This window comes from Puma concolor, chromosome B1, assembly GCF_028749965.1.
Source record: "Puma concolor isolate L17-30 chromosome B1, mPumCon1.1.hap2, whole genome shotgun sequence".
Classification (NCBI taxonomy): Eukaryota; Metazoa; Chordata; class Mammalia; order Carnivora; family Felidae; genus Puma; species Puma concolor.
Window position 1 is genome coordinate 49,252,111 of NC_141670.1, and position 14,121 is coordinate 49,266,231.

The following is a 14,121-nucleotide window of genomic DNA, read 5'->3' on the forward strand; positions in this document are numbered from 1 at the left end:
CCAATACTGGGCTGCAGCACGGAGGGGGGCATGGTGACGCCAGGGCATGGGGTCAGGTGCGTGCTCCAGCCCCTTCACCCCTGCACCTGACCGAAGGGTGACTTTCCAGTGGGGACCCAGGGCAGCCCCCTCCAGGGCCACACGAGGACCACCGATGACAGTCTCCCAGCTGGGGCTCCAGCGGGGCATGGGTGGTCCTGCGGATGCTGAGGAGGGGGTCCCACAGCTGAAAGAGCAGCGGCCTCAGCCTCATATTTCATCTCTTTACTCACATGCAAGGTGGATGGGAGATGGGCTAGCATGAAGGAACATCACTGCACAGGAGATCGGGTCTGGGAGAGCCAGGAGGGAGGAGAAGGGAGGCTGGGAGGCTGCCCCCACGGGAGCTAAGAGGAGCCAGAAACCAGATGCCTCACCAAGTCTTGGGAAGAACTGAGGAGTGGGGGGCTGGGCCGAGGCATTGCAGATTTCCTCTGTGTCTGTCAGGGAGAGGTGAGTGGGGGGTTTGGAAGGAGGGTACTCCAGAGCCCAAAGGGAAGCTGGAAGTTCGCCCTGCTCGGCCTCCTCTCTGGGGTGCCCAGGCTGTCTGGAGAGCCCAGTGTCCGTCTGCATCCGTCAGCAGCTGAGGTTCTGCCCTCCAGGGGCTGGACAGGCAGGGGTGAGGCCTGATCCTGGGGCAGGAGCTCTTCCAGGTTCCAGCACGTGGCCGAGGGGTGCAGATTGCCGGATCCCAAGGTGTGAGGGTTCCATGGCTGCACAGAGCAGCTCAGAAGCCACTGTGGGGCTTCGGGAAGGACCAGGAGGCCAGGCTGGGAAAGGGAAGCAGGCCTGCAGCTTCTGCCTTTACACAGCAGTCTCGAGGTGCAGAGCGATCCAGCTCGTTCCCGTCAGTCACTGGGAGCAAAGGTCCCGAGCGCCGAGCACCATGTGCCCTGTAGAGGGGTGGGGGGAGCAAGCTGCGAACTTGAGTTAGTCAAGAATGGCTCAGGATAGCTTCCTGGTTTGTTAATATGCATTCAAGGCCACATGGCACCCCCAAAGACAGGGACTCTCAGCGCTGCCAAACGTCTTGGGGCTGCTGGTGCTGAGCCAGTTTGTAGCAGGGGGTGTGGCTAAAGGTAAGGAGAAGCCAGGGGTTCCAATGAGCTTCCAGCAAGGTGGGATGGCCCAGCTACCTGCATCCAACCACACATCCCTCCACCACCTAGAGGCCCTAACCTATACCTCCACCTGTGGCCCCGCTTCCCCCTTTCTCTCCTTCCAGAAAGAGTCTTTACCATCCTACTGTTAGACCTGCAGGATCAGACTGTGAACTTGTTTTTCTACATGGTTCAAAGACACCCTAACCTGCCTTTCCAACCTCCTGCCACTGCTCCCACCCCGGAGCCCCATCTCAGCCTGCCTGTTCTCCTAGACACTTCGTGCCCATTCCTGAATCCAAAGTGCCGTTCACAGCCTTTCCACCCCCAGAAGCACCCTCTCCCCTCTTCCCCATGCACCCATCCTTTGAGGTCTGTGCCTCTCCCCGCTGGATCACTCTGCTTGGACCTCCTGTTAGTGTCTTCCTGGCCCCTGCCAGGGAATCTTATGTGGCTTCGCACCGTCACCACCATATTGTAATCTTCTTCAAAGCAAGTTCCTTATTTCCTAGCTCGTCAGCATCCAAAGCAGGGCTCTGTGCCCAGCAGATTCTCAGCACATAATACAGTAACAAGTGAATTGACCCAAGGAGTCTTTGATGATTAGGCCGGTGTAGGGACTCCACAGAGAGGCACCTGCAGGCAGATGGTGTTGACCCCAAAGGTGTTCTCTAGAGGGGACAGCGGTTAAAGATGGTCAAGCAGTGCCGCCTTTGGGCCAAAACAAGGAACAGGAAATCAGATCATTCCAGCCAGGAATGGAGGGAGAAAGAGACCAATGGTCCCCAGGAAGCAGACGATGATAAACAACCAGAGGAATATCCTATCAATGACCATGGCCACATACTTCCAGTCTTCCTTCACCTGCAGGTAGAAAAGGACTCACTGTGACAGAGGTCAGGCCTTGGGAGAGGGGAAGTGTCCCACCCATTCACAGCCCTGTAGCGATGACACTGGGGGCAACAGGGGTCCCACCGAGAACTTGGGGAGCTAATGTTGTCTCAAGACTCAAACAAGCCTCTCCTAGTGATCCCTGTCCTATCCCACCCCTGTGACCTCACCCCAGAGCCTTCCCATAGACTCTCAAGTTCCAGCTAAGGGAGGCTAGAGGTTCTCCAACCACCAAGGGGCATGGGTCTTCTCAGGGGCCTACAGTGATTTAAAGTCAACACTCAGCAGTTACAAAATGGTGAAGACTTTGCTGCCCTGACATCACCTCCCACCCAATTCCCCCATCCACTGCAGGAGTTGGAGAGGAGGAGGTAAGCAAGGGTAGTGTGGCCCAGGGAAAGGGGTGGGGCCATGGGGGGGCGGGGCTATGTGGAATTTGTACTCAAAGACCAAGCAAACAGTTCTGGATTCCTACCTGCTCCTAGATTAATGATTAATTTTCCTTATCTACTCAACAAGGTCACCCACTAATAACCTCCCGGCCTTTCATCCTTCCCTAGGTTGATAAGAAATCTGTGATTCTGAGCAGTGGCCTGCTGACCTAATAATACTGGGCACAGCAGGGACCGAGATGGGGAACCCGCCTGGTACAACCCAGGTTCCTCAGGGTTTGTGGGTGAATAGTGAATTCCACAAAATGCCCAGAGCCCACAAACAAAGAGAACTGGGAGGAAACCCATCAGGACAGAGGAAGAAGGCTGACAAAGCAGCAGCCTGATTTATCTGATTTATCGTCTCCTGATGATAGTCCCTCCACCTCCCTCTGCCCCCTTGCCTCACCACCTATAGGGTAATGGTGATAAAGGCTGGCGTGAGGATGGCACGGGGAATTTCAGCATCTGAGGACCCTCCTTCTCTGGCCTGCTGTCCCCCAGTGAGCCTTAACCAGAGCATCCTTGGCTGCTGTTCTGCCACCTGCCAATTAGTGTCTTAAGAGCTGCTAGCTAGAAGTTCTTTATCAGTTTAGTCCAGACTCCCAAGGGCCACACTGAGGGAAGTGGGTCCTCATGAAGGAGACCAGGTGGCCCAAACTGACACCTTGGGGTAAGGTGGTTCCCTACCAGGCTGGTGGAATCACCGAGGGGAAGAGCCCCTCTCCCGGCCCCCACTCACCGAAGAGTCAGCATCCTCAGATCGCAGGTGATCAGCAATATAGTGCACACCTTCAAGTGCCTTCTGTATGCGAGGTGACAGCAGAAGCCCGCCCTCCTGCAACTGGACCTCCACCCTGGGCCCTGAGGCCCCCTGATGTAGACCACCGTGGCCACAGAGGACACCCATGGAGGGGGATAAGTGAGCTGCCCACCCCCATCTGTCTTCCTCCTCCTTTTCCTCCTCTCTCTCCTCCGCATCCACGTTGGTCTCCAGCCAGTAATGAGAGGAGCTGGGCTTCAGATCTGGGGGGTCACGGGGCTCCAGGGGGGGCACAGGCCGGTTCATCAGAAGCCACCGGGGCACACAGCCCAGGAAGGCCACCCGCACCCAGTGGGGCATAGTGTGGGTGCGGGGGGAGCGGTGGTGGACGTTTAGTACAAAGACCGTGATGATGATGGAGAGCGTGACGAAGATCATGGTGAAGAGCAGGTACTCGCCGATGAGCGGGATGACCAGGGAGGTGGAGGGGATGATGTCCGTGATGAGCAGGAGGAAGACGGTGAGCGAGAGCAGCACGGAGATGCAGAGCGTGATCTTCTCGCCACAGTCGGAGGGCAGGTAGAAGACAAGCACCGTGAGGCAGGAGATGAGCAGGCAGGGGATGATGAGGTTGATGGTGTAGAAGAGGGGCAGGCGCCGGATGACGAAGTAGTAGGTGACGTCGGGGTAGATCTCGGCGCAGCAGTCGTACTTCTTGGTGTTGTAGGTGCCCGTGGCATTGATGATGGCCCACTCGCCGCTCTCCCAGTAGTCCTTCAGGTCCACCGTCTGCTCTGTCTGCTCCAGGTCGATCTTGGCCTTGTCGTACGTCCAGGAGCCAAACTTCATCTTGCAGTTCTGCTGGTCGAAGGGGAAGAAGGTGACGTCGATGCTGCAGGAGCTCTTGTAGATGGCCGGGGGCACCCAGTGCACAGTGCCCGTGGAGAAGAGGTGAGCCTTGGTCATGTGGGTCACCGCAAACTCCCCATCTGCACTGGAGACAGGAGAGGAGCTGGAGGACCCGGCACAGCCTGCCTGCCCAAGCCAGGCTGCTCCAGACAGCCAACAGCAGGGGACCCCGAGAACAAAGCCGGACCTGGCCAAGTTGCGGGGATTTACGCAAGCCTGTGAGACTCTTCCCGCGCATATTCAGAGTGACCTGAAGGAGTGTCTTTCAAACGCTATCTTTTTAATTACAAAAGTAGGAATTTTGAGGAATATAGGAAAATACCAAGAATTTTAGGGATGCCTGGGTGGCTCAGTCGGTTAAGTGTCCCACTCTCGATCTTGGCTCAGGTCACGATCTCACGGTTCCTGAGATCGAGCCCCGTGTTGGGCTCTGAGCTGACAGCATGGAGCCTGCGTGGGATTCTCTCTCTCCCTCTCTTTCCCTCTCTCTGCCTCTCCCCTGCACGTGTGCAAGAGCACACGCACACATGCGTGCACTCTCTTTCTCGAGATAAGTAAACATCTAAAAAGAGAATTTTTAAAATAACCACATTAACATTCTGATGTTATGTACATCATGTATGTTTGATTGACATACAGATCGTGTATATAATTTTTTACATGTTTATAAACCCATGGGGCGTATAGTCTCATTGCCTGCTGGTATTCATTTAATATGTTAGAGTGATTATGTATATTTCCTCCCCCCAGCAGATGGTCAGCAAAGCCCTTATCTGGGGTCTTGCCTTCTCCACCTGGGATCCTTAGCTCCTTGCTCAGAAGAGACCCAGCACCTCTGCTGGTGTAGAGAGATACCTCCTTGACTCCATCCATTTACTGTGCGTTTCTACCTGGGCCTCATCCACTAGGGGCCGCACGGGAGCTGTGGGGGGATGGGATGTGGGACACGGGCCTGCCCTTCAGGAACCTCGAGGAAACCAGAGGCAGCCCTGCACACCTACACCACAAGGGAGGCAGTTTGGCAGCAGCACTCCAAGGGCAGTCCAAGTGTTCCCCAAGACACATTGGGGGCGGGGGCGGAGGTGGGGGTGGGAGGACCTCCCCAAGTGAGCAGGGTCACCCTGAAAGTAGTGGGATTGGCAGAGAGATGGGGTGAAGAGCCTACCAGCAGAGCCTGGGCGGGGAACAGAGGAAAAAGAGGGGAAAGACAGAACTCAGTGTGTGCTCAGGTTTGGGGGGCAGGGCATAAGAAGGGGTGGTAGAAGGGGCGCCTGGGTGGCACAGTCGGTCGCGTTTCTGATTTTCATGATCTCACGGTCCGTGGGTTCGAGGCCCCCCCCCCAACATCGGGCTCTGTGCTGACAGCTCAGAGCCTGGAGCCTGCTTCGGATTCTGTGTCTCCCTCTCTCTCTGCCCCTCCCCTGCTGGTGCGCGCGCTCTCTCTCTCTCTCTTTCTCTCAAAAATAAATAAACATTAAAAAAATTTTTTTTTTAAAGAAGGGGTGGTGGGAGATGATGCTTGTGGTGTCATGGGGCTAAGCATCCAAGGACCCACAAAGGCTCGGGGAACACTGGAAGAACAGTGACCATTCGCTGGGGGCTTCCTGATAGCCTGAGTCCCTGATTCCCTGGGGGGTAGAGGGGGCAAGCGGTGCGGTGGGCTCCACACCCCAGCATTTAAGGAGCCTTCCTTCTCCTTCCAATTCCCTATAAGGCAAGGGAACCAGAAGAATACACGGGAAGACAACCTTCTTTCCCATGGAGAAATTCCAGACCACAGATTGGAAAAACGGGATTGGAAACGGGAACTTTGATAGTAACAAATATCAGGGCAAACTTTAATTTTTTTTAAGGCATTTTTTTGTCACCACGCAGAATTACCACTAGATGGCAACATGTGCCCCATTCTGAGGAAGGAAAAGTGCAATTTCCTTGATCCTTCAGTTTCGCCTGGAGTGGAATGCCTCCATGGAGGAGCCCTTTCTTTGAATGTCTGCAAGAATTTGGTTTGAACTTTCATCCTATCAAAAGACTTTCCTGTTATAATCAAGTAACACTGGCCAAAGCTTTATTGGCAATCCCAAACATCAGGTGTAGGATTTTGCTCCTGACTTCTGCCAGAAACAGCGACACGAAGGATCCTGGGGACGAAGGATCCTGGGTGCTGGCTCGGGGCGGGGGGCGGGAGGGGGCGGCTCTGGGGCACAAAGGGGTCCATGAGTCCAGTGACAGCAAACACTAGGCACCTGCAGTGTTAGACCTTCCAGAAATCTGTGCTGAATGTGTGTTTACAGACGTTCAGGGCTTTGGGTCTGACCAGGGATGGGTGGTGTAAAGGAATCATTGTCATTCCCCTTTGACCTATCTGAAGACACCAAGACTCCAAAAGTGGATCTGTCTCCCTTTGTTTTATTGTTTAAAAATAGCTTTTCCAAATTCGGGCCAAATGAACAGGGAAATCCTAGGCTACATGTGTTTCTTGGCTGTGCAACTTCTAACATGTAAAATGCTGTCTTGTCCTAACATTTTCCAAAAGACTGGGGCCAGGACAGGAGAGTTAACGATATACAATGTTATCCAAAATTATTTGACCACAGGACTACTTTTCATACCTATTTATATCTCTGAGAACTAGCACCCTTTAGAGCCCCACTTTAGAAAACACTGTTAGACAAGCATAATGCCAAACAGCTTTTACGTTTTGATTTCTATAGAACAGTTTTTGTTTAATTTTTTTTAACGTGTATTCATTTCTGAAAGAGAGAGAGAGACAGAGCACAAGTGGGGGAGGGGCAGAGAGAGAGGGAGACACAGAATTCAAAGCAGGCTGCAGGCTCTGAGCTGTCAGCACAGAGCCTGACGGGGTCTCGAACCCACGAACTGTGAAATCATGACCTGAGCCCAAGTCGGACGCTCAACCAACTGAGCCAACTAGATGCCCCTTAAGTTTTGATTTCTAAATCAAGAATTACCTGACAGCAAACACACAAATGGAAGTATAGATCTCTATACCTTCTTTAAAAAAAAATTGTGGAGATGCCTGGGTGGCTCAGTCAGCTGAGCATCTGACTTCGGCTCGGGTCATGATCTCACCCTTGGTGAGTTCGAGCCCCGCATCGGGCTCTGCACTGACAGCGCGGAACATGCTTGGGATTCTCTCTCTCCCTCTCTCTCTCTCTCTCTCTCTGCCCCTCCCCTGCTCCCTCTCTCTGTATCTCTTGAAATAAATAAAAATTAAAAACACTAAAAAAAAAATTGTGTTGGTGTTCTTGGTGCCGTCTTTAGACTCTCCTTGGCTTTTATTAGCTTCTGGTCATTATGCTCAAAGATGGCTCCTTTTTGGTCTTGAATACAAGACAACTGTCAATAATACGAGTTTTAAAAAGTACCCATACCAAGTGAGTTTGCTCCCTGGAAGGTGTTCCCCCCCCCCCCCCGGGGGGATGCTGCTTACCTGTTCCAGCAGTACTGTCAGCCTGCAAACCGCCAACTCCTAGCCACTGTTTTCAGAGCCTGCACCAGCCACATGTTGCAAATACTACTCAATGTTGGCAAATCTGTGTCCCCCACCACCACCCAGCACAGCACCGTGCACTGATTTAGAGTGGATGCTCACTCAGTAAGTTTGGGTGTCTGAGTGCGAGAACACAAGGAAAGAAATAATGGAACCGAGAGGAAGGGGAAGGGGGTAAGGATGAGCAAAGCAGGAGTTGAGAGGAAAGCAAGGAAGCAGGGACACAAGAAGGTACCGCCCACGTCCAACCCAGCCGAGCCTCACTTTACCCGCCCCCCACCCCAGGGGCCTCCCAGGGGCCTCCGGGATCCCTGGCTTCCTACTTGTTGTAGAGGACAATGTCAGGGATCCAGATCATCTCGGAAGGGACCCGGAGGGATGTGATGTTGCCGAAATCAGCCGGGTTCCAGTGCAGCTTGTAATCATTCCACTCCTGTGCATGGGAGGGGGGGAGGGGGTCACATCACCGGCACCGCCCAGGGAGCCACCTGGGCACACCTAGGGCAGCCTGGGGACGCCCCAGCAGCTGGCGGGAACGTCCCAAGCGCCTCTCCTAGCCCTACAGAAGGGAAAGGTCTGGGAGGCTGGGCCAGGGCTCTGAGCTGGGGATCGGAAGTCCAGCATCCCCCAGCTTTGCCCCAACTCTAGTACGAGCACACCAAGACCATAGGTCACCCTAGTCCCGCTCCTAGTCCTCATTTTGCCTCCCTAGCAGGAAGACCCTGGAGAGCCACCTCACTCACTTGTAGGAACATTTATTAGCGCCCCACAGTTCACGTATTTTTACACCCTCTGTCTGGGAAGAGCCTTAGCGGGAAAGCCGGGCAGGGAATGCTGAGCACGTGGCAGTATTTCCCCATTTTAACAGGTAAGGAAACTGAGGACCAGAGAGGTGAACACATCCTGCCAGGGTTATGCAGTGACTTCCTGACTGTGCTTCAGAGCGCTGCCTGGGAGTCCCAGCATCAAGGGGATGCGGGGTGGGGGGGGGGCAGCCTTGCTCCCAGCAGCTGGTCCAAGTGAATCTTTCCCCCCCAAACCAGGTTAGCATTACCCGCTCTCTGAAATTTCCCTCTTTGGCATGATCATAGTGGTGAGCAATGTGGATTTGCGTATGGGTTTATTGAATGCCTCTGTGAGTTTTATGAAGCCAGGGACATCTGTTTCTCACTCTGGCTCCCTAGCACCACACCCCTGGTGAATGCTCAGTAAATGTGTCTCTGAGCAATGAAAACAATGCCTCCTCCCTCTAAAGCTGTCTGGTCCTGTCTCTGGGAGGGCTTCCCAGATCTCTTCTGGACCTGAAGGAAACAACCACCCCCAACAGATGATGACTGGGGTCGACACACAAGGCTGTCCTTTGCCTCGAAGGGCTTATCATAATTAAATAATGACTACTACCATTTAGAAACCCACTTTTGTCGCAGGCCCTCTAGATGGTTCTTTCTAATCTTCACAAGTAATCCTGTGGGTTAGGGTGAGGAAAGTGAAATATGGAGGGTGCTTGAATCCTGGCCTCCCCTGGCCTCCAAGCCTGCCCTCATTCCAGGGGCCATTTTGCTTCTGTACATCTGCACTAAAATAGCGCTGTGATGCACCCTGGGAAAGGGTCTCATGAATGATGCCTTTTCCCCTCTAAGGATAGTCATGTGACGTTTACACAAAGCATCCACCTGGGTAGAGATCCAGGAAGGAGAGAAGGGAAAGACAAGCATTTCCAGGAAGCAAGAGCATGAGCGGAAAAGCACTGGTCTAGCTCAGTGGTTCCCCAGCCTCAAACTTCCAAGCCCCATTTTCATAATTTTTTCCAATATATGTGCACCACGTGTCTCATCATGTGCTTAGTATTTTCCTTTAAATTGGTTCGCCGTTTTTAAACTTACATAAATATTGAAATTTTATGTCACTGACGTAACTAGAAAACCAAGAGCATTTGAAAACATCCACTAGAATATAAATACACGACTATTACCAAAAGATTAGCGAGGCAAGTAAAATCATCTCACAAAACACTGCCGTTGGTACCCAAACCACGCTTGGGAAGACACTGACCTAGCTGTGGTATTGACCGCTCACTTGTAGGGGAAGGCTGAGGTGCTCAGAGGAGCCAGACTTGCAAAATAAGAAAGGTTGAAACGTTCGTAAAATTGTCAGGATTTCTCAGGGCGTTGAACAATTTTGAAAGGGACTGATCTTCAGAAACCTATCCCCTTGCCCCTAGACCATCATCGGTCTAGCTTTTGGGTTCAACCAACACATGGAGGGCATCTACACCAATGGGTTATATTAATTGGCAATTGGTTGCCGATGCAGGCAACGGTTTATGCTATCCCCATTTCACAGATGAGGAAAGCGAGGTTCTGAGGCTGGTCAGAGGTGGTGCTGGTTGGCCTGACTTCTGCTCCAGTGCTCCTTCCTCTGCTTCCCACCCCAGCCCCCGAAGCCAACGTGACGGGCTCATGGGGACAATTACGGCAGCCCAGGTTCTAGGTCTCCCCCTGAACTCAGGACTATGTGGCTTCCCAAGTCTCTTACTATTCTGGGCCTCAGTGTGCACATCTGTAAAGATGAGCTGTGTGGCCCCTGACAGCTGCAAGGTGAACATTGTCAGAGGGGCCTGCTCCACACCTCCAACCTAAGCATTCAACTATAAATTAAGTGGCCAGCATACCGCCCCAGGGCCTATGGAGGCAGGAAGGACACCACTAGCCACTTACAGAAAGTAAGGCAGTCATTCAAAAGACTCAAAATGGAAATGCCAATCAAAATTCTGATTGTTGTGGTTTTCTGGGTACGAGCCTCTGAGATAGGAGATGGTTAAGTTACCAATGGGGCAGAAAGACGGAGTATGGGGGGAAAGTAGACAGAAGGCTAGGTCCTCTTTCTCATGTGCTCTCACCATCTCCACTTCAGGGCCTGGGGAGGGGCCAGGCAGAGCGCGAGGGGGTGAAGAGGAAAGGAATATATTCAGGCTCTAATAAAGCCTGTGCCCCCCAAGTTCTGCCCCCAAGGACGGTACATCAAAAAGGGTCACACATTCTTTTCCAGGATGGATGCAGGCCAGTTTTCAGACCATAAGAAGCCAGCAGCTTCATCTCCTGACTCTGAGGACCCTGGCTCTGGGGTGTCTGAACCACCAGGTGAGGCGTCCAACTCCCCTGCGGGAGAGAACTCATGGAGACACCCTGACTATGCCTGAAGAGAAAGAAGGGCCCTGTGGACCCAGCTTCCAGAACCTTCCCGAGCCTTCCAGACACCCCTCCTAAGGAATTGACATGAGTCAAGCGCTCTTAGAACCTCCAGAGCAGACCACAGGTTAAACAGCACCAAGTATCACCAGTAGTTGCCACGCAAAGCAGAAGACATCACCCAAACTCCTGGCCATAAAGCTATGAGATATGACAACTGTTACTTTGAGCCATTAAGTTTCGGGGTAGTTTGTTAGGCAGCATAGACGTGGAACACCCAGCATTCTCCCGCAGAAGGAGCCTGCGGTTCCGAGTTGAGCACACCTGGGCCCCCTTTTTCTAGCTGAGTTGCACTCAGCTTCAGGCTTTCCTCAGCTGTAAAAGGGGCAGAATGAAACCTCCTTTGGGTTTTCGGTGACAACTCAATAAACTGATCTCCAAACAATAGCCGGGACGTAGGAAATGCCCATTCCCAGAAAGGGGGTGACTGGGTTCTTGTAGGTGACATTCTCAGGTACTGGACTTGGAGTCTCAGAGCACAGCCCCTACGAGGAGCATTCTGCAATCGGCTGGCTTTGGGAATGTCCCAAGTGGTAACTCTTGGGTGAAACATGAATTCAGAATCCCGCTGAGAGTGAGAGAGTCCTGGGTGGGTCTGGGGTCCATGGGCTCCCTCCCTTATTCTCGCCCCAACCAGTGGAGAGAATCTCACCTGCTTTAGCCAGACGTTGGTGGTCATCATTTGGTTCTTCTCATCCTGACCGGTAGAGAGAATAAGAACAGGCAGTGATGGAACCAGTCCCCCAAAACAGGGTAGAGTGGGGTGGGACGATGCAGGCCCCCTACTCACCAGAGGAACCTCTTATGCGACACCCCAAGCCCAGCCCAATTTACCATTCCCTCCCGATACTGCCACCCTTACTCAGATTCTTCAAGATCACACGGGCCACTTGGGTCCTCTGACTTTGTGTCCAGTGGAACAAGCAGGGCACCTAGAAAACCCACTGCTGCCAATCACTGCCCTCTCAGGAGGGGGTACGGGGCTGGGAGAGTGGGGGGGTAGGGAGGAAGGACCCCGGGAAAGGGACCTGTGGTCTGGGGGCTGATCCCGAGAGGGACAAGTATGGGGGACAGGCGTACCACATCGATGAGCTGGGCAATGGACAGCCCAAAGCGCACGATCACCACGTCTGAGGTGTTGGGCACTGGCCGTGCCCAGCGGTTGTAGCCCCTAAAGAGGTGTTTGAAGAGTCGGTCCTCGGCTTGGGTATGAGAGGCTCGCTGTGCTGACCCTGCGGACAGAACGGAAGAGCGGGGTCTCGAGGAGTCCATGGTGGTGGGTGCTTGGGTCCCTCCCCCATCAAATCAGAACCACTAAACCTCAGTTTCCTCATCTGCAAAATGGGGACTCTATCCAGAGCTGGGCTCAAAACATTGTTTTGAGGATTCAACATAATAAAGTAGAACTTAACAAAGCAACCAGCACATGGCTGGGAGCCCAAAGGGGCGCCCAGGTGGCTCAGATGGTTAAACCTCTGACTCTTGATTTCAGCTCAGGTCATGATCTCCCACTTTGCGGGAGTGAGCCCCACGTTGGGCTTTGCACTGAGAGCACAGAGCCTGCTTGGGATTCTCTCTCTGTGTCTGTCTGTCTCTCTCCTTCTCTGCCCTGCCTCCTCAAGATAAATAAATAAACTTAAAGAAATGTCAGTTACTCTGTGACTACTAGATAAGAAGGCATGGAAATAAGTGCTGGACAGGGAGGCAGAGACGGAGGAATGGAGAAGTCAGACCTACAGATAACATGCAGCCTAGAACTGAGGAGCCCCCAGGGACAGTGATATGGGGGAGACACCTGGTTGGCATGGAGTGAGCTGCAGGGAGAAGGGCTTCACCCATCACAGCGAGCCTTTCATTCCCACGCACCAGTCAACGAACCGCTAATGCTAACCACAAAATCCTCTGCTACTTCAGGCATCTCCCCCATTTTTGCTCCAACCACTGGCATTTGCTCCTTCTTATCAGCCAGGCAAAGTGTCCCAAAATTGTGGATGGAATCGCTCGTGTTTGTTTTCACCGCGCTCTGCACACAGCCTCACTCTTCAAGGTTCCCCCGCCCGAGCAAGCCAAGAATGCTGCGCTGAAATCCAGAAAAGCACATCAGTAACAGCAGTTGCCGTGTACTGAGTGCCCACTGTATCCCAGGGGCTCGTCCCAGACTTGCATCTCACGTGGTCCTCACAACAGCCTGGGGCAGTTCGCAGAACGAGGGGCATTTTGCAGATGAGGAACGCTGACCTCCGGGAGGATCCAGGTGCCACAGCCCCCAGCATGAAAGCCTCGAGTGCCCCGCCACCTTCCCGCTGTGGGATGAGCTACTCAAGTCCCCTGCAGCGCTGGCAGCTGCCGGGAGCCCACCTGCAGGAGTCTCCTCCATGCGGCACGGGAGCCTACAGGTGCGACATGATGTCCTAGTGATTACACCCACTCACCTGCTGGGCTCAGAAGGAGCCACCACAGACCGAGCCTCATCGCGGACAGGACTGCAGAGCGGGAAGGGCCCATGGCTTCAGAGGATGGGGTCTGGTTTCCCCTGGACATCAGAAGGAGGGCAGGCCAGGGCTTTGCTGTGGGCTGAGGCTCAGACCTGCTTCCCCAGTAAGAGGGTCCAGTTGCTGGCACGGCAGAGCTTCTGCTGGACACCACACGGCCCTTCTCTCTATAGAACCTGAGCAGGTCACAGAAGGGGGCTTAAGGCTGTGCATCCCTGACACGGGTGTGTGTGCCTGGGTTCCTCACACTTCACAGAGCTGTAAAAGGTGAGCACGCAGGCCTCCCCACGAGTAGAGGGCTCTTGGGCTCTCCCTGGCTTAAGTGAGGATCTAACACCTTCTCTCTCTGGCATCAACCAGCGACTCTGGCCTGAGAGAAACCCTGACGCGCTGGATGGAGGGGGGGTGGGTACAAGATGGGATTGGAGTCCCCACTGCTCTGGCCTCAGTGTTGCACCTGTAAAATGGAGATAATCACGCCTCAAGAGGTGGTCAGTGGAAGAACTCGGGTGCTGTTCACCATAGCCAAAATGGAAGCACCCAAATGCCGACGAGCTGATAAAGAAATACACGAGGGGTGGAATGTTGGTACCATGGAAGGGTGCGCTGACCTTCTACAGCATGGATGGACCTTGGAAACATGCGAAGTGAAAGACGCCAGACACACAAAACTACGCGTGATGTGACCCTACGTATATGAAATATCCAGAATGGGTACATCTGTGGACACAGAG

The 14,121-nt window shown here is 53.5% G+C and overlaps 1 protein-coding gene across 1 annotated transcript; it reads right to left on the bottom strand.

Moving 5' to 3' along the window:
• Nucleotides 1-249: 249 nt before the first annotated feature.
• On the bottom strand, nucleotides 250-13,560 carry CHRNA2 (cholinergic receptor nicotinic alpha 2 subunit). The gene is made up of 6 exons (XM_086703749.1): nucleotides 13,328-13,560; nucleotides 11,976-12,127; nucleotides 11,548-11,592; nucleotides 7,971-8,080; nucleotides 3,204-4,218; nucleotides 250-2,003 (listed from the first exon to the last, which is right to left on the bottom strand). Exons 1-6 carry the CDS (start codon nucleotides 13,434-13,436, stop codon nucleotides 1,878-1,880), a joined length of 1,557 nt encoding a protein of 518 aa, XP_086559875.1. The 5' UTR covers nucleotides 13,437-13,560; the 3' UTR covers nucleotides 250-1,877.
• Nucleotides 13,561-14,121: the final 561 nt, after the last annotated feature.